Raw genomic sequence first — 27,917 nt, 5'->3', positions numbered from 1 at the left:
GGCCTCTAGTGTCCAGAAGCTGCACTTACACGTTAATGGCTTTCCGACAGACAGTTATGGAAAACTACCACCTTTATTAACATTGATTTATAAAACAACAACAGCACACTCTGGGTAAGAAAAAAAATATCTCAAACGGTTGTTCTTAATAAAATAAATAAAAAAAAACAACAAGCACCTCAACATTCATCAAAGTACACACATTTGAGGTCCAATGAGGCACAAAAATATACATCAAACCACAACATTGAAGGCTGAGTGTTTTGATTAAAGTACAGCTCTAACGAGAAAGAGAGTTAAGATAATCCCGCTAATGATCGATTCAAATCTTCCCAAGTGGGAGCACTGGCAAATGATCTGTTTGTTGGCTGGCGTGGACGTGACGCAAATACACACAAATGTCACCCTACAGGGTGACATGTGAAACCACAATACCTGGATGGTTAATTTGGCAACTACATGCACAGACGTTGGCAAGAAACTCTCACGAAAGGCACGTGGGGAACACGAAGGCGGTGCTACGAGGCAAACACAGAAGGCTGACTCGGCTCGCGCCCCCTGATGGCACACGATTAAGAGAACTATAAGACCTTAGCATGTGCAATGTGGTGACAGAAAAAGACAAAAAAAAGGCCCCGGCGGAATATTCTGAAGGCAACATGACATAAAAGCAATATATAACAATCTGTAAATATTAGAGATGCGCAATATCTTTTTCTTTCAAACAGATACAGATAACTTCCTGCTTCTCAAGACCGATATACCAATAACCAATAAATGCTTTAATATCTACTTTTTACATTTAGATTTAACTATTTTGTGCACACCTGGAGGTAGGAAGGACTGGAACAAACTATTCTCAGGAGAACCAGAATATCGAGCGGAGGGAGCAGCCTCCTGTTGCCCAGCGAGGTGCACTGATAGGTGCAAGATATATTTTTTGCTACCACTAGGAGGCACCAGGACCCTGCATGCACTGCATGGTGGAAAAAACAAAAACAAAAACAAAGAGGGTGCTGAAGTAGTGCACAGGTAAAAAAAACAAACAAAAATAAAATATGTTGTAAAAACAGAACATGTAGAATGTGCAAACTTGGTCAACAGCACACTTTTGTCTAGATTCATGGATTCTAGCATCTCTTTTAAAAGACGGCGGCTACCGGACGTCTTTACTGGTGTCTAGTCAGACTGCGGGTGGCGTGTATTTATGCCTGCAACAGCTTCTTCTTCCTCCTTCAAAAAAAAAAAAAAAAAGAAAAAAAGAAAAAAAAAAGTAAAAATCAAATTGATTGTCTCCAGCTCACAGTTGTCGTCATCCCTTCCCTTCCCCCCCGGCCATCACTCCATCTTGTCGGGGTTGACGTTGTCCAGGTCGATGTCAGGCGAGGTAACGCAGCAGTAGCATAGTTTCTGGGTGAAAGACGAAAGGACGTCTGGAAAATAACACAACTATTTCAAAAATACAATCAAATAAACCTTACATGAGAGTACACAAGCTTAGTATCTTCCACACAAAACAGTACAGGAGCAGCTTTGTAAACAGTAGCAATAACAGAACGGAAGTATATACAGTCACATTTCTTATATATTCTAAATCACACCACAAATTGGGGGGGTTTGATTAAAAAAAAAAAAAACCTCACTGAGCATTTTGCAGAGGAAGGCTGGCCTGGAGCTGCGTGGCAGGTGGATGCAGACAAAGTAGACGGGCATGCCGGACAGCGCCACGGCGATCCCCACCAGGGAGTTGATGGTGTCACTGTAGAGTGGCACCACCACTAGGAAGATGCTGCACATGCAGTAGACGAATGGGAAGAACAAGGACATCTGTGAGGGAGACATGCAAGGGAAGTAGTTAAAGTCTGCCTGGAGCAAAACCGCGCCGCTAATCCCCTCTTCACACAGGCGACACACGTGCACGCCTACCTTTACGGGGCGGTGCAAGTTGGGGGCCTTGAAGCGGAGGTAGATCTGGCTGACGATGGACAGGCCGATGAAGAGCCAGTAGTTAAAGCTGAAGTAGTTGATCAAGCGGAACACATCCGGCACGGTCAAGTACACCAGGGACATGGCACCCTGCCGAGGGAAAAGGCACTCAGGACAAAGATGCCTCCACAGTCTACTAAATCAGTGGTCCCCAACCTTTTTAGACCCACGGACCGGATCGTGTTCCCACAGACCTCCCGCGGGGGAGGGCTCGTACATCATAGTGATCTACTTTACCTTATTTATTATGTAAAACTAAGACCGGAAAGCATCAAATTAAAAGCACTAAATTAATACAGGCCTGCCGTCCACCAGTACCAGCCAGGAGTTTGTTTTTCCAGAGAGAAGATGTTATCGTTGCTGTTTGATGCATGTGGTAACAGGTAGTGTGCTTGCATGAATTAACCTAAGGTTGAGCACATTAGCACGCAGTAAGGTCATCAAATATTACCTTCATGCATTCCCACATACTGTAGTGGCAGCATTTGGGACCAAATATGAGATAAAATGGGAAAAATACAGTATAGCAGTCTCTGTGCAGCGTGGGAGAAAGCACGCATGCATGCAGACAACTATGGTGCATTCAAAGACAGTCAAACTTGCCGAAACACAATAAAACAAAACAAACATGCAAAAACTGTGGGACTTCTAACTATATAGAATTTCTTGAATTTAAAAAATGGCCCACATTTCCAAAATTGATATGCAGTCACATCAAATTCTATGTAGTTGTTTACAATTTTTTTAGTGTGTATTTTTTTTTTTATCATTGCACCTGAATCTTTCCTGGCCCGGTTTGGCCCAACCAACGTAATGGTACCGGGCCGCGACCTGGTGATTTTGGGGACCCCTGGACTAAAACATGGTTAATATTTACCTTTAACGTGAGACCGAATAATATTAAAGACATTCTCATGAAAAGCTATCATGCTCTGGCAGTAATGTGCATTACAAAGTGAACCACACACTGATGACTAAAAAGTAGGGTCGCACGATAATGATATGAGGGAATTATGTCATCATACCGATAAATCCAATAACATTAAAAACAGCTGCGATAACAGATCATAAAAAAAACCCAACGCTCCAATAGGGCTAGATTACCCGTACTGTGGGGGTGAGCAATTCAAGTGCTTCTTTTTTCTCCTGCCTGTGATGTTAACGGCCTGTCGTAACGTCCCCTGAGCTCACTTGTAATCAAACATTTACTGTACTTTCTGAAGAAGACATTTAGCGTGCTAGTTGTACCAAATGCACCACGATGACGGGGGAAAAAACCCCCATCAAGCACACAAAACACCTATCAGCCACCTGAAACGCCAGCGCAGCACGTTTGAAAAGTGCAAAAGGTTTGCCAGAGACCTCTGTGGCGTCATACGGTCTGCTCGGAGCGTGTCGGAATGCAGTGCACCTTGCTGGGCCAGGTTCTCCTGATAGTAGTGATGTGGTAGTAGTAATGTCATGATATTTGATTCGGACAAATCAACAGGTACAGTTGGTGAAATCCTAATTTGTTCCAGTTTTTCTGTTTGCACAAACTACAGTTAAATCTAAATTAAAAAAGTAGATATAAAATCTGTACCATAGCAGTCTTGAGAAGCAGAAAGTTATCGGTATTGGTTTGAAAAGAAAAAGATATCGTGCATGTGTACTAAATACCCTTCATTCACAGCAGAGCTGCACTCCAATGTAATAATTTTTACCTCAGCACATGGAGTACACCTCTATAGTTGCAGGGAAATCCTTTATGTAAATAATCCTGAAGCCAACCAATGAACGGCAACCAAAATATAACTTCTCACCTCAACCTTGAATTTTTTTCACAAAATGATACCAACATTGAAAAGCAGGGCAGGAATGGGAGTGAAGCGCTGAATGTGGATCATGGACAGGACGCTGGGGAGGTGGCCTTCTCTGGAACCAACAAAGAACAACCTGCGGGAGAAGAAAACACTGTGTGATGATTGAGTGCGGGAACAAACTACAAAGAGATGTTTGAAATGTCATGTGTTGTCATGTGAGCATGTCACCTGGAGGCAGAGATGATGGAGGAGTTGAGACCGCCGTAGCAGGAAATAGCCACAGACAGCGGGATCAGCCAGCGGGCCCAGCCCAGAGCCCTGTCTGCAAAAGTCTGAGTGACGAAGTGAAGAGTCAGAAGTGAGGATGTTTTGTATTCACATGTAACCATGGTAACATTGCGGGTCAAACTGAAAGCAGCCGTTAGGCCATGTGCACACAATTAGCAAATACCAGTGACGGCGAGCCTGAGCACAGGTCTTCCTCCCTGCTGCACTAATCACATCATCTGAGCTCCTGCGGGGAGCGCTAACCTCTTTAGCCAAACGACTTCCCGTTCATGGCCCTCATCAAAGCAGATGAGCTCGTGCCAGACAGAAGGACCACATGAAGGCTCGTGCCATTCTGTCAACGCTCCAATTAATGCCTCTAGTCAAATAAGCCAGGTCTTCTATAGTTGCCGGGGGCATGGCCTACAAAACGTAAAAAAATACATTTAACAAAAAAAAAATGCTGTGGCTGTATGCAACTTCCTGATGACTTTTTTTTTTAATCCCACAAGATGTCCGTAGGTGCTTTTAGGTATCACGCATCATCAGCATTCAGCAACTTTATCTAGCTCTGCATGCGCTTCAAAATGTTGCTATTCAGCTGTTACACTTGCTGTAGCGTCCAAGACGAAATCTGGGGATACTTGCACATGATTGTGCAATCTATTGTGGGTCACGGGCGCAATTTTTAGGGCGACAGCGTTCGTTTATATCAGAGTTTTCTGCTGCCAGAGAGAGATACACGACATAAACACTCGGACCGCACAAAAGAGAAAGGCAGTGGACCCAAGGCCTCTGAATTTTATGGCTTAAAGAGAACACCGCCGTCATTTCATAGGTACGTAAACAACACACGGCCGTGGTGTGTCGGCACAAAATGACCTCGCTCTCGCACGCCTTGTCAAGTAATCTTAACGTCTAGTGCACGACAATAGTAGGAACGACACGCATTGTTCCCGTATGGGTATCCATAGTCACCACCTCTTCCCGCATCAGTGAAGCAGACTTGCTACCGACTTGCTCCAAGAAGTGGTGGAAAAGTTAACCCATTCCTGTTAATGAGACACGCAGAGGCATGCATTGATACGCACCGCCTGCATTGTTTGCACATAGGTTGTGCCCTCTACTGGTAGCAGTAGGAAATACAATAACAGAGACATACAACAGAGCACCGATATATTGCTCTAATACACCACAAGGACGCAGAACACAATGCACGTTCATATGCTGGGAAAAAAAGAACACTGTATAGGAGTTCTTTGGGAAATAATAATCTTTCTCCAATAATCGCTTGCTTCCAATGACTTTGTGGTTTAGGTAAATAAGGTAAATAAGCACCCCAGCTATAATTAGAGCATGTAGGGTTTTTGGTTTGTTATACATAACACTGTGACTGGTTTTAATGTTTAACAGGTTGTTTTTTCACCAGTTCCTCCACTACAACCACATAAAACATATACACATACATACACATATATATATACACATACATACTGTATATATAAACATACAGCATTGTTAAAGTAATACAGTCAAACCTGTCTATAGCGGCCACTAAAGGGAAACGGCAAAAGTGGCCGGTATAGGCAGGTGGTCGTTATAGACAGGTTGGCGGCCATTTTGAATTTGTGCACGCACATATTAGCATGTCTGTGATTAGAAGCTTGTTGTGTTGCAGATACATATAATTATACTGTTACATGTTGACCAGTAGAGGGCACTGTGGGACTATGGATAAAAAGTTGTGAAGAACAACTAGGCTTGTTATTCTACACCACCCACAGAACAAAGCTGTGCTACTATATACAGTATACGGCAGAGTGTCATTACAGCCTTAGTTCATCGGGAAGTGACGGTGCGACGTCACGAGCAGGAGAGCTAGGCTGAGTGCTAGCTGTGAGTGTCGAGAGAGTTGGGAAGTGTGTGGATGTAAAGTCCTGCAGTGTTCTCCGCTGTTAATAAAGCGATTAAAGTGCATCGGCGACGTGAGTCTCTCCTTCCCCACAACAAGCGGCATTACAGTATTGACCAGTGCACATTGTCTCACACCAGGAAATAAACGGTGTCACTGTCTGCAACAAGCTCCAAAGAAGACAGCTTTTTTTATGTGGAACAACTGACAGTTTGTGTGGATCTTGTGAATGATTGTGACTGGGCTACGACTCAGTAATTAAAGTCTACACAAGACGGCTTCATTGATTAAGAAACTAAACTTTTTCGTGCATGAAGCTTCTGCTTGAGTCGGTATTTTGGCCGCTATATGCGGTCAGATATTGACCAAGGGATACAAAATGGGTGGCCGCTGGCCGCGCTAGACAGGTGACTGCTATACACAGGGTCTACAACACGTACATTTTCTGCGGGGGATTTGTCAGTGGCCGCTATAGGCAGGTGGCCGTTATATACAGGTGGCCGCTAAGACAGGTTTGACTGTACCTCAAAACCGTGCATGACTATCTTTGGAATAGAAGACTTTTTGTATTGGGAGGTTTATAGGACACTCACCACGGCAACAGCTTCACTGCTGAGCACCATGTCGGCATCCATGATGCTGTAGTAGGCAATGTTGGTCAAGATGTAGATGACGGTGACGAGGGGCATGGAAATAGCGATGGACAGAGGCAGATTCCTGCAAAGTCAAATGGAAGGGGAGCCTCTTTTAACGACATAGCCTACAGTCATCCCTCGCTATATCGGGTTTTTTCAAAAAAAGCATTAATTAATAAATGGTGGCTGTGTCGTGGTTGCCTATGGCCTATAATTAGTACAAAAATATTGAAAGCCAAGTCGTATTTAGTATTGTGACCACTAGGCATCAGTATTGTTAAGAGACATGACGTTAGATGACATGACCTTTTACCCTGCATGGAGCCCAGCCCACATACCATGGCTGACATCATCACAAAAAGGGTTCTCCTCTCATTCTGTGTGTAAGTGGTACGTAAGTTTTTGGCCTCTTTATCGTTCTTCCCCTATCTGTTTGGAACACTTAAGTTTAGAGCAAGTCAATTGGAGAGGCTAACTAGTTAGCTCGGTAGCTTGCTATGCTAGTGGTGGCCATTTGTTATGTGCAGTGATCCCGTAGCCAGCGCAATGTGACGTAAACAAACAATAATAGGAGTGTAAAAGTGACTATAGGGGTGTTATTTCATGTCTACGGGGCTCTAATAAGGTTAAACCCCGTGTTTGGAAAGTCCTGAACAGGTTTTCTATGCTCCAACCAGAGAAATATTCAGTTTATTAATATTGAATCCTACTTTGCGGGAATTCACTTAACACAGTCGGGTCTGGAGCCAATTAACCGTGATAAACGAGGGATTACGGTATTTTCCCCAGCTTTCGAGAGCAGATAAGGGCTGCCTTGGTACCTCTCTGGGTTCTTGATCTCCTCTGTGATGAAGTTGAGCGTGTCCCAGCCAGAGTAGGAGTACAGTGCCGAGTAAAGAGCCAGAGCCATGTCGCCTGGATTCAGCTTGGAGTCTTTGAACGACTCCTCAAAGTTTCGATCATCTTCCAACAACACAGCGAACTTGTCAGGTAATCACTGCATAAACGGAGGCTTTATTATGGTGTAGCAAAGTACCTTTTGCCAGCTTTACTAGGCCGGTGATGATGATGACAATAAGAGCCAGAACTTTGGCCACGGTGGAGATGACCTGCAGAATGGCTCCCCACTTCACCTTCATACAGTTCACACATGTCAGCAAGCCTGTGTTAAGTGGCGAGTGAGGGAGTGTCATTCATGACAAGTGACATTCATGTCATGCCTGTGAATAAATCAATCCATCCACTTGTAAAATGCAATTTGCATACTTGGTGACTTGATGCGTTAAACCTGAAATGCAGCACAAACTGGCACTTCAAATGCCACCATAGTCTGAATCCACTCAAGTATTTGACTGATTTCATTGAAATGGAGATGTCCCATATTAAAGAGGTCCCACAATAGTGTATTGGAAGTGTGTTGCCCAAAATGTAGCCTTGATGCTGGATGAGACAGTTTAAAAAGTGCTTTGAGTAAGCGCCCTACTTAAAAACTTATACAGTAGACGCCCCTACAACGTAAATAATCCGTTCCAGGAACCTTTATGTTATAGGGTTTTTATGTTATACAAAGCGTACAATACATGTAAATAGCCTAATCCGTTCCAAGATCTTCCCAAACTCACACCTTTGGGCCTTCAAAATATTCAAAGTCCACCAAATATGGTGGGAAAATATAAGAAAACAGCATAAACATAGTAGAGTAACATTCCAATATAAAATAAGGTAAATACGGTATAAAGGTCGATGGGGAACAGCCGTATAGTCTAGCAACATCACTTAATTTCATACCACCTTCATGCTTCTGGATCATTTCCTGCTTTGTTTCGATCGACAACTTTTCCCTTTTTTCTTATCACTTACACTTGGTTTAGGGCCCATGACTACGGTCATTTTAACACAAAGAAAAGTAAACAAATTAAGAAGAGATTTCAATGCGTGCGAACTAGTTTAAGAGCGACTATGATGAAGAAGGGAGCTCACATACAAACTTGGACACACTGGATAAGTCAGCCAATGAGATAAGAGCGTAGGCGGTGCCCCGATCATCAGCCAATGAGATGAGAGCATAGGCGGTGCCCCGATAATCAGCCAATGAAAGCATGAAGCGTCAGAATTTGTGGATAACTTCCTGCTTCCTTTCGATCGACAACTTTTCCCTTTTTTCTTATCACTTACACTTGGTTTAGGGCCCATGACTACGGTAATTTTAACATAAAGAAAAGTAATGAAATTAAGAAGAGATTTCAATGCGTGTAAACCAGTTTAAGGGCGACTACGATGAGGAAGGGAGCTCACATACAAACATGGACGCGCTGGATAAGTCAGCCAATGAGATAAGAGCGTAGGCGGTGCCCCGATAATGAGCCAATGAGATGAGAGCGTAGGCGGTGCCCCGATAATCAGCTAATGAGAGCGTGAAGCCAGAAGGCGTCACCAAGTGTACTCTCTTAGTCTCTGTCGCTTGCACGGACTTGACGCTTTACATTATATGGAATTCCTTAGGTAATACGATACGAGAAATTTACATAAATTCTTTACGTTCAGTGGAATTTATGTAAAAGGAGGTTTACGTTATGCGAGGTAGTACTGTACTTACAACTCTCACATCTGTAGCTGACTGATGGATTTGTTGGCAAAGCTCCATCTTTTATTTTAAGATGCGCAGCAAAGTCTTTTATGCATCTTCTTCTTTCAAACAAACGGTGTTTGATGTTCATTACTGCCACCCCATGGATGTATTTTTCTTGCACCATTGCAATGTATTGTGGGTAATCCTGCAAAGTTCACTTCAGCTTTTTGTGGAAATGGACAGAAACGTAGCCACATGGTGGCCTAGTGGTTAGCATGTTGGCCACACAGTCAGGAGATCTGCATCTGGAGTTTGCATGTTTGCGTGTGTGGGTTTTCGCCGAGTACTCCGGCTTCCTCCCACATTCCAAAAGCATGCATGTTTAGTTAATAGGAGACTCTAAATTGTCCATAGGTACGAATGTGTGTTTTAAAGGTTGTTTGTGTATACGTGCGATTGGCAACCAGTCCTGGGTGTACCCCGTCTCCCGTCCAAAGTCAGCTGTGATAGGCTCCAGCATGCCCCGGTGACCCCAATGAGGATTAGGCAAGAAAAGAAATGAAACCAAACCAAACAGACTCTCATGTTAACTTGACTATGCAAGTGCCTCGGGCAAAGTCAACGAGGCCAACGCAAACTGCTATTGGAATGCAGCCCAAGTATGACAGGAAGGAGGTTTTATCCTTCATAATGTCATGAAACGGCCGCACGGTGGTCTAGTGTTTAGCATGTTGGCCAATCCAGGAACAGCCTGGAGATCGGGAAGATCCTGGGCATTTCTGTGTGGCGTTTGCATGTTCTCCCCTCGGTGTGGGTTTTCTCCGGGCACTCCGGCTTCCTCCCACATTCCAAAAACATGCAGGTGAGTTAATTGGCGACTCTAAATTGCCCATAGGTATGACTGTGAGTGAGAATGGTTGTTTGTCTATATGTGCCCTGCGATTGGCTGGCGACCAGTCCAGGGTGTACCCCGCCTGTCGCCCGAAGTCAGCTGGGATAGGCTCCAGCATGCCCCCGCGACCCTAATGAGGATGAAGCGGTATAGAAAATGGATGGATGTCATGAAACCCTAGAACCTGAAAACGGCAACCATTTCAGGGCCTCTTCTTGCAAAAGTGGGGCTCATAAGCAATATGATACATGTTTCTCATATTTGGTGCTCATAAGCTGGTTGTAGAGTACAGTATCATTAAGAAAAACACTTGTGCATCATAGGGGATGGAGGAAAATGTCATTTGGATCTTGACACAAGTGATAATAGGGGACGTTTAAGAACAAATGGGAGCTGTTCTTTTTTTTTTCCCCCAACATAGTATTTTCAACCAGTACACACATGTCAAGTGAAGCAGGACACAAAGAAGGGGGCAAAACTTACATATGATGGCCACAGCAATGAGGCGTACAGCATAATAAGGGGCAGTACAGGTGGTGTAGAAAGGCTGAACCAGGTAGCTGGCAAAAGTCAAGGCAATAACCGCCTGACAAGCTGGTTCCACAATTAGCAGAGACGTCCACAGTCTGCAGAGGAATGCAGTTGCAAAAAAAAAAAAAAAGGCATTAGTCATCAGTGACTTACAGGCATCCTGAAAAAGATGCGGTACTTGCCGAATGAATGCCAAAAAGCCTCCGAAGGCTTCCAGGATGTACGCGTAAGAGGCCCCGGATTTCCGAATGGTGGTGCCCAGCTCGGCGTAGCACAGGGCTCCGAACACAGAGAACACGCCTCCGACGGCCCAGATGACCAGGGACAAGCCAAAGGAGCCCGTGTACATGAGGACCCCCTGCGACGGATAACATTTAAACGTCACTCAGCTGCCTTCATGTTGACACACTTCACTTGCCTCAGGCTCTATCACATTTTTCACTTTCATGTTTCCCTTTGTTTAGACAATATTTATTCATTGAGAAGACAATTGATGGAATAAAATCAGGATTGTGGATTAAGGAGTTTAGTTTGTATGCCTATAAATATCATGCCAAAAGCCTGAACCACTGCAGCAGCGCTAATGCAAACACACCACACAATGACGGCAACTTCCTATAACACAAGAGCCACGATAAAGTGCGAGTAGAGTCTGATACAATCAAGCAAATGAGTCACGAGGCTCCTTACCTTTGGTGAGACGAAGATGCCAGAGCCGATCATGTTGCCCACGATGAGGCAGACCCCGTGCAAGAGGGAGATCTCCTGCTTCAAGCGCACACCACCGCCTTGGGACGCCGCGTCCGCCTCAACGACCATTCTGAGGGGAAGTGGGTGGGAGGTTGGGTCCGACAAGCAACTTCAAATGATGAGAAATGAGCTTAAAGCTGAACCAGAAAACCTGAAGGGAGAGTGGGAATGTCCAGCTGTAGGGGGTGTGGTTGCAGAGGTCTTATCTGCAGGACGACGAAAGCAGAAGATGAGCGGCAAGCTCAAGCGTGCAAACCTCAACATTCAGGAAACATGCGCACCGGGAGGCGTTACTTGGCTACGCACAGTAGAAGCAAACAATTCTGCTTTGCAATAAAGTCACTCAATTTAGCATTTCCTGTTTCACTGCATTGAAAGATAAATTTTAAAAAATCAGCTGTTACAAACCGTTCTGCCTGTCCTCCCCTTATATGGCGCAGCTGTGTGCAGTCCCATTTGTTTACATGTTAGTGTTTGAAACAAGGAAAGTCTCTATGAGCCGTACAGTGTAAACGTGTGCACACTCGCACACATGAAGAGGATGTTGGAAAGAGAAATGAAGGTGAGCGGCATTAGCTTGAACTAATTTCTCCCTTATAGAACATGTTCTCAGATTAGTAAAGGTCTGGCGGTTCACACTGGGATCAGACGTCCACGTGCATTATCCTCATATTATGTACACTCAAATTCTTTACCAGCAGATTAAACTAAATGGTCACCTGATACAGTCTGTGCCATGGCCATGAACAAGAATGCCTTTCATTAGCATATACTACGTGTGTGTGATGCCAGTGATGGAAAAATGAGAAGTGTAACGACAAACATAGAATAAGATATACAAGTTAGTGGCATAGTGGATTTATTCAGCTGTGGCAGCGTCGGAAAAAGCAAAGTACGTATGTGTTTCACTTTTGCATCTTATAGCACGTAACTGCGGTGCGTTTAACAAAAAGGCAGCAGCAGTGACGGCAGCTCCGATATGTAGCGTTACCTTTCGTAACATGCAGTCAAACCCCCTCTGCACATCTGTTTTAAGTTATATTTACACTACACCAGTGGTTCACAAACCACCCGTTTGAATGATTGAACTTGAGCTTTACTTTTGTCCACTTGCAGTCCCTATGATTTACCGTAAGTCTGCATATCAATATGACGCCAAATTGAAAGGGAAAGTTGAACAAACATAATAAAACAGCATCCAAAGTCCAAACATTCATACAAGCAGCAATAAACCCTCATTTCGGGGGGCTCCCCACTCTCTCATCCTAACACGCACATACTGTACATTGACAGGTTTTCAGTGTGGGGATTGGAACACCAATATAAATTAAAACTTACTTACTTATTCATATAACTCACACAGAGCAATGAAGAACTTCATGACATGTCTCCTTCCTTCTTTCTTCTATGACTGCACTCTGCTATGAGGCGTTCAGGTGCGCTTGTAATTGTGAGTGTTAGGCGCTAATTGTTTATCATTTTTATTCAGGTACCCCCATTACAATTGGCTTACCCCACTTTGGGAACCTAGGCACTACACTGAACTTCTTTGTATGTTTGCGTGACACTTAAAAATATTAAAATGTTACATAAATGCATTACCTGTACAGTTGTTACAGTTTAGAATGGCGACAGCTAACGTGGAACAGACCATTTCTATTTGCATTATTAGTTCCTGTTTCTAGTCCAGTTTCCAAAGTGAGTCCCTGCGTACATTTGGAAGGTGCTTATAACATTTCCCATTATTTAAAAAAATAGTACTGTATATATTATTGTTTTATTTCACGCATTTGTACAGAAAGCAAGTTGACGTTCACACCGGAAGAAGCGACTACGTTCTAGTTTGTGTGTGTGTGTGTGTGTGTGTGTGTGTGTGTGTGTGTGGGGGGGGGTGCGGGACTTGTTAGTCAGTGACGTCACGGCTCGGCCACATTCTTCTTCACCAAACTCATTAAAAGTAGATGGTGCGCGCCCACACACAAAAAACGACGGTTGCTTACAGTTACAGCGATAAGCGGCAGAGGAAGCTGATAGCAGCAGCAGCAAAAGGAAAAAGGGGGTTAGCAGCAGCGCGGATGGGGGGTGTAGTCTGCTGACGCTGCAGCCTTTGCGGCCGTGCTAAGTTAACAAGTAAGCATGATGTGACGCCATTATGCTAATGTACTGTAAATGATGCTGTAGTGTGTGAATGCTAGTCAGCGCCTCGCGATGGCGTTGCTGTTCTCTCCGAGTCCTTTGTCTCTGAGGGTATCTGACAAATGGCGTAACTCGTCTAGTATTTGTAGAGTTATTAAAAAACGAAAGAAAATGAAACATACCGGCGTGTCATCAAACAGGAGGTCGCACATGAGAAGCTGGCGTCTTCAAGTGAGCGGCAGCTGCTAGCCAACATCTCTAGTTAGCTAGCTAGCCCCTCCTCCTCCTTCGCATTCATGAGCAACTCTGGACTGCTTTTGGTCGTCACTTCAAAAGTTCACAATGTCTCCCTGAAACGTGTACGCACTGCTGAACCGTACAATTTAATTTATTTTAGGACCGGCTTCAATCCATTCCCGAATGGCTCAATGGAGTAATCGAGTCGTCGCCGCCATGAGTGATGGGGTTGCTCAGGTGTGCTTCAGGTAAATCCGCCGGAGATGAGGTTAGTCTCCCACATTTCGATGCCTGTCAGTCAACTCACAGATAAAATATATTACAGATATGCCTATTGCCTCATAATTATAATGTTCATTAAATGACAACAACCATATTTTGTGGTGTTATGGATTATGGTATCAGTGCTGTGCAAGCTAATGACCATTCACACTTATTTGAATGGCTCAATAACGGCACAGTAATTACAAGCTTGCACAGTGCCACCTAGTGGCTGCCGTCTTAACGTTAATACACCTGTTTCTAATTTTAGATATTACAACAGTAAAGATTACAAGTACACAAGATTACAGTACACAAATTTAGCTGAGCCACACTAGCTATATTGCTCAAGTCAAGACATGGAGTGCACAATATAATAATAAATATCCATGCATGCTGATTTCAGGAACATATAGCCAAACCTTTGTACAATTTCAGGGTCTACAGTTACATTTGGGATGCGGGAGGAAGTACCTGAAGAAAACCCACTGAAACGCAGAGACAGCATGCAAACTGAGATGTTCCAATACGGATTCAAACCCGCATCTTCTGACAGTAAGGCAGATGTGCTACCACCTGCAACACATGGCCAATATTTCTTTTATTATTGAAGTCTCACTCACATATGATGGCTTACCTTGATGTAAAGGAAGCGTGTGCTTTTATTTTGAAGGCCCAGGCTGCACCCTCACCCGCCTACTTCCTTGACACCGCTCATAACGGACCAGCAGGCGCACCGGCAGCCCCCTTCTCTGCTGACTCAGTGCCTTAGCGAGCAAGCAGCAGTCCTCCCATCCCTGGAAAAGAGCATCCAGCGCGTCGGCTCTCCTCGGCTCAGCACCACAGAAATGGCCAAGACCGCAATCGGTGAGCATTTTGGATCCTTTTCTCTTCTTTATTTGTGAATGTAAGGTGGCAGGGTTTGATGCTGTGGGAGGGAGAGGCGACACCCATAGCACAAAAGGATGCTGAGGGTTGATGAGTGGGAGCGGCCAAACTGCTCTGCATGTCTCCTCTGAGGGATTCCATTGCGCAACCTGCACACATTCAAGCATATGCTTTATGTTATTATGATAATAGCAACCTCTGCTATTGATTAATCAGAGCAAGGAGCGTGTTTGCACATGCAGACAAACAATGACCCACATTTTCATTCACCTTAAAGCAAAGATTATTATTATTATTATTATTATTATTATTATCAAGATTTAAATGTATTATTTGCCCTTAATTGGGAGCTTTGAGCGGACGCCTGCCTTTGCACCACCTACTTGCCCCCCTGATTGCCTGAGTCACGGCCGCGCAGCATAATGCAGAGCCAGCGACCCCACCCAACATCGCCGGTCCCCCCCCCCCACACACACACACACACACACACGCACTCGCCTCCACCCCAGAGCTCGGCAGCCTCCCTGCCGGCCTGCTGAGCCTTTCCATAACGAAAAACACACTGTGAAAACTGCAAAAAGTGGCCTTTTTTTAATGTTGCGGTATGCTTTTTACAAGGGGGAGGGTGGCTTCTATTGTGCATGGACGGGCGGGAGGGTGAAAGCATCGCTCTTATGCACCATTTTGCACAGGTGTGGCAAAAAATGATATTAAATCTAACGGAAGCTGAAATAACGTGGTTCGTGCCTTGCTTTTGCGCCCTGTCATTGTTTGGGCCTACATTAGCAGCATGAACAACACTAATGGAACTGGGGAGGTATTTTAAAAGCAGTGGAATAAGTGGTGACGCCGCTGTCTTGTCTGGACAGTCTTGTTTGCTTTCTGGTTGAGGAGGCACTTGATGGATGGGGGGCGCGTGCAGACAGACAGCAACGAGGGCGTCTGCGTCTGCGTCCAGGGACACCGGCGACTAAGCCTTGGCCGTTTGTATATTTATTTGTCCCCTCCCTCCTTTCTTCCTCCATTCAGCCAGAGTGAGAAGGGCACAGCCTCTTAAAAACGATGCTTAGAAACAAAGATTATACAGCAGCAAGGGATGTATTCCTCTCCCCTAATAAATCACATCTCACACCTGAGGCCTCTAAGAGCTTTTCCCTGTCATGTCAGATCCAATTAGGTGTGGTCACGCAGCTGGAGCACCCCCCCCCCAAAAAATAGAACATCACCCCTTCTGGTAATTTTTGTCATATACAGTACTTGCCATGCATTTTATGCACTAATCGATGCTGCACATGCCCCTTAGCAGCCGGGATGACTACTGCTCTTTAAAAGAAGGAGCAGGTAACATCAGTGCGTCCTTATCCTCATCAGCGATATAGACGTACATCATTACCAGTTAAGGGTGTGGCTGGCCTTGATCCCTCTCCACCTCCATCATTTTCTCATCATGTGCTTCACATGTAGCCTCAGCTAAAGACGACATCCCCCAAGTAGCAAATAAAAAGCTATAAGGGAAACGGCGGTGTGGTGTATTGTGCTGATGCCTGACTTGAAGCTCTCGGCAGGTGTTGGGTGGGAAGGAGAGGACGGGAGTGCATCCATCAGCAGAAGAAGGAAGAAAGGAGGGATGGAAGTAGAGGGATATTGATGTTCTGTTGGGTCCAGGTGATGGATTGAAACAGGAAGTGTGGCTGCAACTTAAAGAGGCCCGAGAGGAGCGGAGGCAAGGGTGGCGTCGCACGTCCCCCCCGTCCTCACCCTCTGACAAGTGTATTGATGGCCCAGATTGACCTTTTGTTTACGTCAGTGGTTCCCGGACATTCATTTATCGGTGGTGGCCCGCCATGAATACACGGGATGGTCTGGGATGTCATAGGCACCTGGTCTACCGGAGAATAAGAAGACGCAGCAGGAGGATCAGTGTTGCCAACATAGCGACTCTGTTGCTATATTTTGCTAGTAATCTGATCCCTGTAGATTGTCTTTGTCAAAAAAGTGAATAGTGACAAACCTAGCAAGTTTTATTGGACACTTTTGGATGAAAGCATGTACAGTCGTCCTTCGCAATATTGTGGTTCGATTTCGCTCTATCACGGTTTTTCAAAAATCTGTTTGGTGGTTGACTATGGCATATTATTAGTCAAACAATACTGAAAGACAAAGGTACTGTATATGTAGTATTCTGGCCACTAGGTGTCAGTAATGTTCCATTATTGAGACATGAAATTAGATTACCTTCAGACTGCATGAAGTCAGTCATGGCAAGTCCGACATGATATACTGTAGAGGGAAAAGAGGTTCTCCTCCCATTCCGTGTGGAAGTGGTAAGTCTTTGACTTCTTTGTCCTTCTTCCCCACTACATTTTAAACCTTTTCTTAAGTTTAGAATGCAGTAAATACATTGGAGGCTAACTAGTTAGCTTGCTAGCTTGATAATGGTTAAAGCCATGGCCGTCTCTTGTGTCCCTGCAGTGATCCCATAGTCTGCACATGATAGTTTAGCAATGTGGTGCAAGCAAAGAATAACAGGAGTGTACCGGTGACTACGGGCTCTCATAATGGTAAAGATTGTATTTAAAAGTCCTAAACAGGTTTTCTATGCTCTAACTACGAAAATGTTCCATTTATTAATATTGAATATTACTTCGCTGCAATTCACTTATCACTGTCGGGTCTGGAACCAATTAACTGCAATAAACGAGCACCATCTAAAAGCACTCTCAGGGGGGCCAGTCTTGTTTGTGATATAAAAAGAAGCATTCACTTGCATTTCTAAACATAATTGTTTTGCTTTTCATGTTTTTTTTGCTCGCTTTTGAGCTCTCCTGCAGCGTCCATAAAAATTGCAGGCACATAAGTCATGCGCCAAATGTGCAAATTAGACGATCATGTCATCTAGCCCCATGCCACAGATAGATTGCAATCTTGTGGGGAACACTGTACTCTAATATAGCCATGCCAACAATGCACATCTTAAATAAATGAATACACTTTAAAAAGCCAATACAAACAATCAGTTGCGGGCCACACTTTGGACACCTCTGGACTAGCTAGCTAGAGGTGGATAGTGATACAGAGGAAGTCTCACTCTGACTGTATTTTAGATATCACATAGAAATGAACATTACACACTGAGGGTGAATAGATAGAAAGATAAAATAAGGATTTTCAATGCATTTATGGACTACAAAGACAGGTATTGCAAAGGAATGTACATGATACTTAACAACATATGAGATCAAATAACGAGGAGTGTATTTTGGACTAGGTAGCCAGAGGGACAACAACAATGCTGGTTGTTTTTGTTTCACAAGAAGAACAGAGGGACTGTCCAGATCATAAGATGAGAACAGAGAGTAAAGCACCAATACAAATGAAAAGAAGAACACAGGAAGGCACAGGTGTGACATTTGAATATTGCACATTTTATGTACTGATAACACATACGAATGTTAGCACAATGAGCAACCCACACAGAAGCTTGGACAGATAGATAGCAAACATATACAAGGGAAGATGTGTCACTCTCGAGGGTATTTATGCACGACATATAACATTGTGTCCCAGCGAGCCAGTTACAAAAAACAAAACAAAATAGGTGTCACATTTGAATGTTGCACATTTTATGTACTGATAACACATGCAAACATTAAGACAAAATGTTGCTTAATGAAACTGATGTATTGTGTACGTGATTGTGTCACATTCACGCACTGGGAAGACGAGCATCACGTGGAAAATAAGATACAGCAGGGAGGGACAGATGGTGAGAAGTGGAGAAGTCTTCTCTCACATGATAAAAGGGTGAAATTACATTTACAGCGATGCATTCGTAATAGACTCCATCTCCCCCCCTCGCTGGGAAGCAATCGAAACTGTCAGCTCATCCTCACCCGCCGCGATGGAGGCTGTCAGTCAGCTCGGCTATGAGCACTTAACCCATATTACTTTACCCCGTGTGAGCAGCCTTGCGCCTGACGACAAAATAGCAAGACCGGCTAATTGCCGCCAGTGTGCAGGGGGTGCCTTCCACCTGAGGAAGGGACATTAGGACGTCTTGAGGGGCTCCGATGAAGGCTTGTGGCGTCCATTGGGAGTTTGCTGGTTGATGGCACCCACCCGCAATCTCTCCTCCATCTTTCCTCCACTTCCATCCCCGGGGGGAGGAGAGGTTCTAACTTGAGAGTATCAGCATGCACAAGATGATCGCATTACAGTGTGCCGGTCTGCACTGCACGAAAGCCATCTCATTTTGGAATGTCTACAGTTAACACTTCTTGCAGGGAGACCGCTGGCATTCCCGTGTAGCGGCTGCCAAAAAATATGGACTGAAGGACAGGGATGGTTGGCTATTTGCTACTTCCTGTGCCAGTTGCGACGATGGGAACTCTAACTGTGGATAACGTTCTTTTTTTTTTCATTAGTCCATTCTCACAAAAAAAATACAATTAAAGAAGAAAACTAAAAAATGTAAAAAGGAGCAACATTGAAGAGAAACGAGAAAATGACTAATAATTAGGGATGTCATAAACGATTACAAATTTTAATCAAATTAATCAATTTTAAAATTAATTAATCAGGATTAATCACGAGTTGCAACTGTGTGTTAAATACACCCATTTTTACTGAAAGAAAGATAAAACAGGACAGGATTATATGTTTGTATGTATTAACAGCTTTTTTGACAGAACATTTAAATCAAGCTAAAAGATAGCACACGCGTCTGAAAATATATTTATCCAACACTAGTTGTTTTTTTTTTTTTAAATGGTTGCAGAATATAAGAATCACACTTCAACCGTGTTATTATGAGTAATGAGGGGCTGCGTTGAAAGACACCACGTAACACGTTTTGAGTTCTGGGCTTTCCAAGCATACTTAAACGCAGCAAAATGTACTGCCAACATGAAGAGTGATAAGAATATCCATGTATTGTTTTTTGCTTTGTCCTTCTGTTTGTTTAGACCAAACATACACGCATAATAAAGACGTTGTGATGTTCGGAGTGTCCTGAGTGCATCTCGCGGTCGTCTAGTGACAATGAGGAAGTGTTGTTCTGAGGCTGAACAGACGAGAGAGTTGGGGATTGACTCACGCGAATTTCAATCCTCTGATGGCGCCTCATCCTGGCGCCGTTCGGCTGTAGCGTTTTTGTATCCTTGTCAAAACATATTGCTCCTGTCGTGGTGTTTTCCTCACACTGTTAACTTCTCCTGTTTCTTCTATTGTTTACAGTATTGGCGGTTAGCAAGTAGCTCACACGGTTAGCTAGTTTGGTAGCCATGACCACAACAGGAGACGGCAGGAAGGAGATGGATTTATTTGGGAGAATGAACAGAACAAGAATCTCATTGCATAGTATAGCTACAGTAGACGCCCCTACAACGTAAATAAGCCGTTCCGAGAACCTTTATGTTATAGGGATTTTATGTTATACGAAGCGTAAAATACATGTAAATAGCCTAATACGTTCCAAGATCTTCCCAAACTCACCCCTTTTGGCACTTCAAAATATTCAAAGTCCACCAAATATGGTGGGAAAATATAAGAAAACATTAGCATAAACATAGTACAGTAACATTCCAATATAAAATAAGGTAATAAATAAGATTACTGTAAATGAATAAAACCGAAAAACAAAAACAATCCTACCGTTCACGAGATGTCTTGATCAGGAGCGCAAGTGGAGGCAGGAAGGAGGAGGAGGGCTAGCCTGAGTCGAAACACGACTCAAAGAGTCTAAGAGTCATCTGGTCTCACAGACAAACGCACACACGCTACACGATAATGCTGTGTGCAAAATTTTAATTTGTAACTTAACTTAATTGTTTAAGTTAGTTTCAGGGCGACTACGAAGAGGAAGGAGTTTGAAGGGAGAAACCTGTCTCTCACACAAACTCACGTACGTGCTGTATAAGTCAGCCAATGAGATGAGAGCAGAGGCGGTGCCCCGATAATCAGCTAGTGAGAGCGTGATGCGTCAGAAGGCGTCACCAAGTGTTAGTCTGAACTTGCACCGACTTGAGGCATTAATAAAGTTGATTGAAAAAAAAAAGACTTGCACTGACTTGACGCTTTATGTTATATGGAATTTCTTCTGTAATACGAAGCAAAAACTTTACATAAATTCTTTATGTTCAGTGGAATTTATGTAAAAGGAGGTTTATGTTATGCGAGGTACTACTGTACTTGTTTTACTGCACATATGACAATAAAACTCTTGAATCTTGAATTTACAATGGTCTGCAGCCAATCAGGACGCAGAAGACAATGGGTGGTGCAGACAGAAGAGGGAGAATAGAGAGACACCGCCGCCTAGTGCTGAAGCACAGAACTACAACACTCAACTGTTTAAAAAAAAAAAAAAAAAAAGCACTAAATTTGCACCAAAAAAATCTGTGAAGCAGCCAGTGTGAGGGAACGCCGTATACAACGTTGGATTGGTTTTAGCCTGTTTGTAAAATGTCCAATTATAATAGCCCCTGGCCTGAACCCTTTGGTTTTTCTGTAAAAAGCTAAAAAATCTGCCTTTATAAAGATAAGGCTCACTTTTCATGTTGTTTTGACTGTTGTTAAAGTTGTGTATGATGCAATAACACAATCATAAACATTTAGCCAAGACTGAGACTTATTATCTTTTATAAAGGCATTTTTGTGGGGGGTGGTGGGTTTGCACACAGGAAAAACTGAAGGACTTTGATCCATTTTGTACACAAACGATGCAAAAACCAAAAGAACGTAGGTCAGTATTTTCCAAGATGAACAAAAAAGTCACATCTTATCTTTGTGTTCTAAAGCAAATGAGTGTAGTGTCTAATAATACATATCTCATTAGATAGATAGATGGATACTTTATTTATCTCCAAGACAAATTCACATTTCCAACAGCTCTGCAAAAGTGTCTTAATAAACTTGATCACTTAAAAAAACAAAGCAAGATAGGAGAGAAAATGAAAATAAGAAAATAGAGTAAGAATAAATAAATAAATATGGAAGAGATCCCTTCAAATTCAATAATACATAATAAGTCCAGTCCTGTTGTGTTGAAAGCCTCATGGGGTGGGGGAGGAATGATCGCTCATTGTATCAGTGGAGCAGGACAGTCATAGTAATCCGCCACTGAAACTGCGCTTCTGCTGGTTGTCAGTGATGGAAAGGAGCCTCCTGAGTGTAATCCGGAATTGACTGTTTTTTGCATATGCCGAAGGCAAAAAAAAAAAAAAAAGAGCCGCACTTTGGACACCCTTGTGTGATGCCGATGCAATCACGTCTCTTCATGTTTCATCTTTGTTGTTGGTTGGTCCATGCCCATAAATAAATAATACAACAAAATGAAATGGGGGGGGGATTGGCAAAATGACACAACAATGAAAAAAAAATACCCCAGCAGGTTTGATGATGATGATGATGATGATGATGAATAATATTCCCCAGGAAGTGTTTACATCAAAGCACACCCATGAAGAGGAAAGTGGGTTAATGATATTTCACCGTCCTCGCCTGCACACACACACACACACACACACACCCACGCACGCTAATCCATCCAACGTTTCCGGTTTTCTGCCAGCAGCTTACAAGGAGAAGATGAAGGAGATTTCCGTCTTCTCGCTCATCTGCTCCTGTCTGTACCCCGACATCCACAAGAACACCCTGGGCGACTTTGAAGGTGAGCCTTGTCAGGCCGACGCCCCCCTCCCTCACGCTGCAGCCAGAAATAACAAATGCAACCGCACCACACAGACTATGAAAGTAAAGGCGTACACACCTAGGGTGTCACGAGACGAGGCGATACACAAGATTGGGTCTACGAGAATGAGAGGAGATGAGACTCTAACGTTACTTTTAAGAAAAGTACGATGAAAAAAATCTTTAAAGTGTTTGACAATATATTATTCATTTAATTTCTACTATGTGACACTCTTCTGCACTGTATGTGTGTATGCTAGCGGCCCCGCCTCCACTCACCCACCGAGACAAAGGGCTCACTCCGTTCATGCCGTTGTTCTATGGAACAAACGCTCCAAGGTGCTGAAACCAATGCACAGACTGAAGCTTCTTCCTGCCTGTTTGGAGGAAAACAGATACGCATGCACACGGCGATATACCGAGGCTGGCAAAATGATCCAATTCATTTTCATTAATTGTGTGATTAGTTCATTATCGTCCCAGGCCTAGTGCCCACCAGACTGTTTGTTTTTTATGAACAAGAAATCTTGTCTTGTTTTAATCTCGCGTGATCTTCCAACAACCCTCTCGAGTACTATAACCCGCAAGGTATGCTGGGTAACCTTCGGTTGCTGAAGTGGGCTTCCCAGCAAGCCTTCTTTTTTTACATTACGGTAGAAACATTGGATATGAAATCATCTGTTGGCTTATTAACAACCTTTCAAGTGGAAAAAGAAGTTGAAAACTGTTGATTAATGAGTGCAAACTAAGAAAACACCTGCTTATCTGACTCTTACACGTGTAAAAAGAGGTTGAACATTAGCCTTTAAAGGAATATCTTGAGTTGGTGTTTTTTTGAAGATGAGATGAATGTCAAAGTTGCACTATGGCCACCAAATACTGTGGCTCTCCTTTGTAACCTTCTTAGTGTTTTTTCTCCATGAAACCCGCAGACCTGGACATCAAGCCCATCAACAAGCGGGCCTCAGGCCAGGCCTTCGAGGTCATTCTCAAGCCGTCCTCGCCCGTGTCCGACGCGGCCTACTGCGTCACCAGCCCCCCCAAGAGGGACATCTCCCTGGAGGACATCCAGAAGAAGCTGGAGGCAGCCGAGGACCGCAGGAGAGTAAGGACTCTTTGGCTCTTATTGACTTTGAAACCACTGAGGACCTGATGTTAGCTTAGCCCTGAAAGATGATGATGGATTTGGGGGCTGATGGGGTGCGTCAGGGCCAGACAGGCATTTGTCCACCTGTACATTTCACACAGAACCCAGCGAGGCACAACCTTGTATGGTTTCACAATCCCAGATTACTCTTATGGTACCTCCAAAGCTGGAAAAATGCCGGGTCCACTTTGTGCACTCATTACATGTTGGTGCCGTTCATACAGAAAACCAACACGGGGGAAAAAAGCCGGGTTAAGACCTGGCTTTGACAAATATTGGGCAATTTGACTGTGCTTCATCTCATTGATCGACGCTAACTAATTAATGGAGCGATCGATAAGACATCTGGCCCTGAGTCGGACACGTGGCTCCAATCAAAGTGGAAAAGCCCAACAGGAGATGAGGAGCCTTGCAGTAATGATTCATTCTCCCGCACTGTTCAGTCCCAGGAGGCGCAGGTGCTCCGCGCCCTGGCCGAGAAGCGCGAGCACGAGCGCGACGTGCTGATGAAGGCCATGGAGGAGAACAGCAACTTCAGCCGCATGGCCGAGGAGAAGCTCCAGCTGAAGATGGATCAGATCGAGGAGAACCGGCAGGCCTACCTGAGCGCCCTCATGGAGCGCCTGCAGGAGAGGGTGAGGCACCTGTCAATCATGCGCTTCCTCACTTTTATGGATATCCCACACGACAACGGAACAATAAGGAGTGGGACAGGGGTGCACGATAATTACCCGATATGATAAATCTGACACATTAAAATTAGCTATGATTTTTTTAAATGCCCCAATGAGCCGAGATGACCCGTATTGTGTGGGTGAGCGAATCAAGCACTGCTTTTTTCTCCTGCCTGTGATGTTTACGGCCCCTGAGCTCACTTGTAAACCAACATTCACTTTCCGAGGAAGACATTTAGTGTGCCAGTTGTACCAAATGCTCCGCGATGAGGAGAAAAAACCCATCGAGCACACAAAAAAAACTTACCAGCCACCTGAAACCCTAGCGCCACGCCGTTTCAAAAGTGCAAAAGGTTTACCAGAGACCTCCGTGGCCTCACGTGTGTATCCGAATACAGTGCACCTTGCTGGGCCACGCCAGGTGGCTTCTCCCCCTCTATCCTCTGGTTCTCCTGATAGTAGTGATTTGTAGTAGTAATGTCATCATATTTCATTAGACTAATCAACAGGTACTCATTAGTTCCAGTCCTTCTTACCTCCACGTGTACACAAACTACACTTCAGTCTAAGTAAATAAAGGTTTTCGGTATCTTATCGGTCTGGAGAAGCAGAAGTTATCGGTATTGGTTTGAAAAAAAAGACAGTGCACCTCTAGTACATATGATGAAGACAGCTTGAAGCTATACATAGCTCGCTTCCGCCACAGTGCCACCCAGTGGCAACAGGAAATGCCCTCCCACTCACATGAACCCTGAGTTACGTGGGCATGTGAGGGCCCATTCAACTTCTTTTTAAACTTGAGTGTCAGTTGAGAATGAAAAATCTGAACTAAATGACAAAGATATCCACTTTTATTGCTGTTTTTTGCGTATTTTTTTCTTCTTTTTTTTCCCCCTGTCCTGTCCAGCCTTTGAAGGGGGGGGATAAGAGGGGGACAAAAAAAAAGAGACGAGACAAGGACAACAGCAACAACAACAACAAATGTGACAACAAGAACAGAACAACACAAACATACAAAACGACATCAGCAAATAAATGTCTGTGACAACTATAAAGACGAACAAGGACTTAAGGACAAAGGACAAAACAATATCAACAACCACAATGACAATACTGTCAATGACAATCACACATAATAGCAGTCATGAAATGATGAACTATGATAGTGATCACAATGATAATACTGCATTGAAACAGTCACACATAATAGTAGTCATGAAATAATGAACTATGATAGTGATCACAATGACAATACTGCATACTGCAATTTTGCGTATTTTTAATATATCACAGAGGTTAACTTCTTTTTATGCTTGCATGGTCGATCCGCGTTGCACAAACAGCTACATTTTACGCCAAGCGATGGTAAAACACGAGTGGTCTGACGGAGACGCTGATGCGATGTGCGGCAATCTGAGAAGTACGGCGGCCGGAAGGAGACGGGGCAACGGCTTGTGGACGGAGAGCGCCACATCGGCTGTGATGTGAAGACGTCACGGTTGGGAAAAGTTCAAGCGGGTGAGAGGTTGACTTGTGTTTTCTCCCCCCCTCCCACCATGCAGGAGAGGCACGCTCAGGAGGTGCGCAGGAACAAGGAATTGAAAGAAGAGGTGACAGCGTGAGGAGCCCACCACCACCACCATCATCACCACCATCACTCCACCCCGCCCTGAGGTTCTTGGCAGCCGCTTCCAACCCCACCTGTCCCTGCCCCTTGCCATACTCATCCCTCCCCTGTCACGTTACTACTCTGAAAGTACCACACAGCATCATGGCGGTGGGGGGTGTGTGTGTTTGGGGGTGGATTTTGACAAATGCAAAAGAATCATGACCAAGAAGAAACAAATCTCCCACCGTACCCTCCCCAGGCAGAATGAATCAGAACACGACAGCGGTTTTGTAAATACTTCTTTTTTTGGTACGAGACGAGCAGCAAAAGTATTGATTGCAGTGTGACTTTGTTTTGCAATCATCCTCCTGGCATATAAATGAATGTGATTGCATTCTTTGACCTTCTTTTCTCTCGTTTTGGTTGTTTTTGTGATGCGTTAGCAGGCTTAGGTGTTTGTTGTGAGTTTGCCAGCTAGCTCATGTTTGCTGTGACTGTTTGCAAGGCCCTCCATCTTAACCCCACAACTACTCCTTCTTGCTCACACATTCCACCGCAAGTAGTCATTGCCAGTCTGGACACTGAAATTGATTTTTTTTTTCTCCCCCCCAAAATAGTGTTTAAGTTTGTGAAGTGGACGAGACAGCATTTAAACCTCCCTCTTCATCATTCCTGCTGTACAGAATCAAACCTAGCACCCTAGTAGAACTCTACTTCGTCTCTCGCCCCCCTCCCTCGGTGCATTTCAGTTCATGGGTCAGGTGTGAACACCGGTACAGACAAACTCAAGTTGTTAAATGAACCAATCAGGGTATTAAGCGGTGACTTACCCAACGGGTCGTCGCTTCAGCATGTTAGCCGTTAGCATGTCACCATCCTGAGCATATTTTTTAGGTGTAAATGGGAATCATTTGCTCGCCGCGTCCTCTTACAGTACACTCGGTCGTTCCGTGGTGTACCGTAGCCTGCTACGTCGTCAATTTCATCATCAAAGTTATCCGCGCTGCGTCCCATCCCTTCTTCCTGTTTACCTTCTTCCCGCTGACCAACTGGAGAGGCGAGTGAAGTCACGTGGCCTGTAGTGACGCATTCAAGTACGCTCGTATGATCGATAACCGCGCCAAGGTGGGGGAAACGCACAGCAATTTACGAACAAAGCGAGCGATTCCGAGCAAAGAAAGACGGAAATGTGAAAGCCACGTGGTAGACAGGAGTTTAAGCCAATTATAGCACATGTTTTTGGCTCGGCTTGCAAAATAAATCTAAAGCTAGGCCCCCTCCCTTTTGTACAGGCACATGTCTAGCATAGCACACACAACTAAGATGGGAGCATGTAGGAAGGCTGCATAATAACCCAATAAATCATTTCACAGTGACTACAGCACACTAGGAAGACAGTGTCGTTAATGGAGGCTTGCAAGAACCAAGGTAGCTGTTGAAGCCTGAGGTTGAACCCATTGGTTGGCGGCACGTTGTTGCACAGTAGACGTGTGCAGATTTTAGGAAAAGCCTGCAGATTTTTGTGCCGTGTGATGATAATGCGGTGACGTTTGACGAGTTTGTCCCAGACGACCCCAAACAACCCTTTCTCTCTCTCTCTTTCCTCTATTCATTAGTATGTTAACCCTCTCTCCACATACTGTATATCATTGTGAGCAAGCAGTGGTTAATAAAGATTTGGGGTTCAATGACAAAAAAATACGCCTCGGAGAGTCATTTATTGTGAATTGAATGTTGCATTTATGGGCTGAAATGTGACGTCGGTCCTTCAGGATCAATCATGTGTCAATAGACGTCCCCGTCAATAGTAATGAGTGTTGAGCGCACTGAAAATATAAAATATTGAGAAAAACACGGGAGGGTCGAAATTCCCACGCGAACCTCAATGCCTTAACTACTATCGATCGAGCCGTTCTACTTACGATCGATTAT

General features: G+C 44.2%; 2 protein-coding genes across 8 annotated transcripts; one reads left to right on the top strand and one right to left on the bottom strand.

Annotated features, from left to right (window-relative positions):
- Positions 1-54: 54 nt before the first annotated feature.
- si:dkeyp-120h9.1 (Y+L amino acid transporter 2-like) lies at positions 55-14,554 on the bottom strand. 4 transcript variants are annotated; one of them, XM_054764395.1, is made up of 13 exons: positions 13,663-14,554; positions 11,496-11,550; positions 11,285-11,414; positions 10,777-10,952; positions 10,547-10,689; positions 7,639-7,764; positions 7,424-7,565; positions 6,561-6,684; positions 4,017-4,120; positions 3,825-3,939; positions 1,927-2,076; positions 1,644-1,827; positions 55-1,433 (listed from the first exon to the last, which is right to left on the bottom strand). In XM_054764395.1, the coding sequence occupies exons 3-13, from the start codon at positions 11,411-11,413 to the stop codon at positions 1,339-1,341; spliced, it is 1,488 nt and encodes a 495-aa protein (XP_054620370.1). In that variant the 5' UTR covers position 11,414; positions 11,496-11,550; positions 13,663-14,554; the 3' UTR covers positions 55-1,338. The 4 variants fall into 4 exon arrangements, with proteins under 4 accessions (XP_054620370.1, XP_054620373.1, XP_054620371.1 ...); XM_054764398.1 differs by having other exon boundaries at positions 3,825-3,921; XM_054764396.1 differs by lacking the exon at positions 13,663-14,554 and adding an exon at positions 12,687-13,218.
- On the top strand, positions 13,878-27,684 carry stmn2b (stathmin 2b). Of its 4 annotated transcripts, none has more exons than XM_054764404.1 (7): positions 13,878-13,985; positions 14,417-14,533; positions 14,652-14,845; positions 22,440-22,535; positions 23,488-23,660; positions 24,146-24,337; positions 25,939-27,684. In XM_054764404.1, the coding sequence occupies exons 3-7, from the start codon at positions 14,827-14,829 to the stop codon at positions 25,996-25,998; spliced, it is 540 nt and encodes a 179-aa protein (XP_054620379.1). In that variant the 5' UTR covers positions 13,878-13,985; positions 14,417-14,533; positions 14,652-14,826; the 3' UTR covers positions 25,999-27,684. The 4 variants fall into 4 exon arrangements, with proteins under 4 accessions (XP_054620379.1, XP_054620375.1, XP_054620376.1 ...); XM_054764400.1 differs by having other exon boundaries at positions 22,437-22,535; XM_054764401.1 differs by having other exon boundaries at positions 13,888-13,965; positions 22,437-22,535.
- Positions 27,685-27,917: the final 233 nt, after the last annotated feature.

This window comes from Dunckerocampus dactyliophorus, chromosome 20 (assembly GCF_027744805.1).
Source record: "Dunckerocampus dactyliophorus isolate RoL2022-P2 chromosome 20, RoL_Ddac_1.1, whole genome shotgun sequence".
Taxonomy (NCBI): Eukaryota; Metazoa; Chordata; class Actinopteri; order Syngnathiformes; family Syngnathidae; genus Dunckerocampus; species Dunckerocampus dactyliophorus.
Note: the sequence above shows the minus strand (reverse complement) of the source record. Positions and strands in the feature narration are given on the sequence as shown.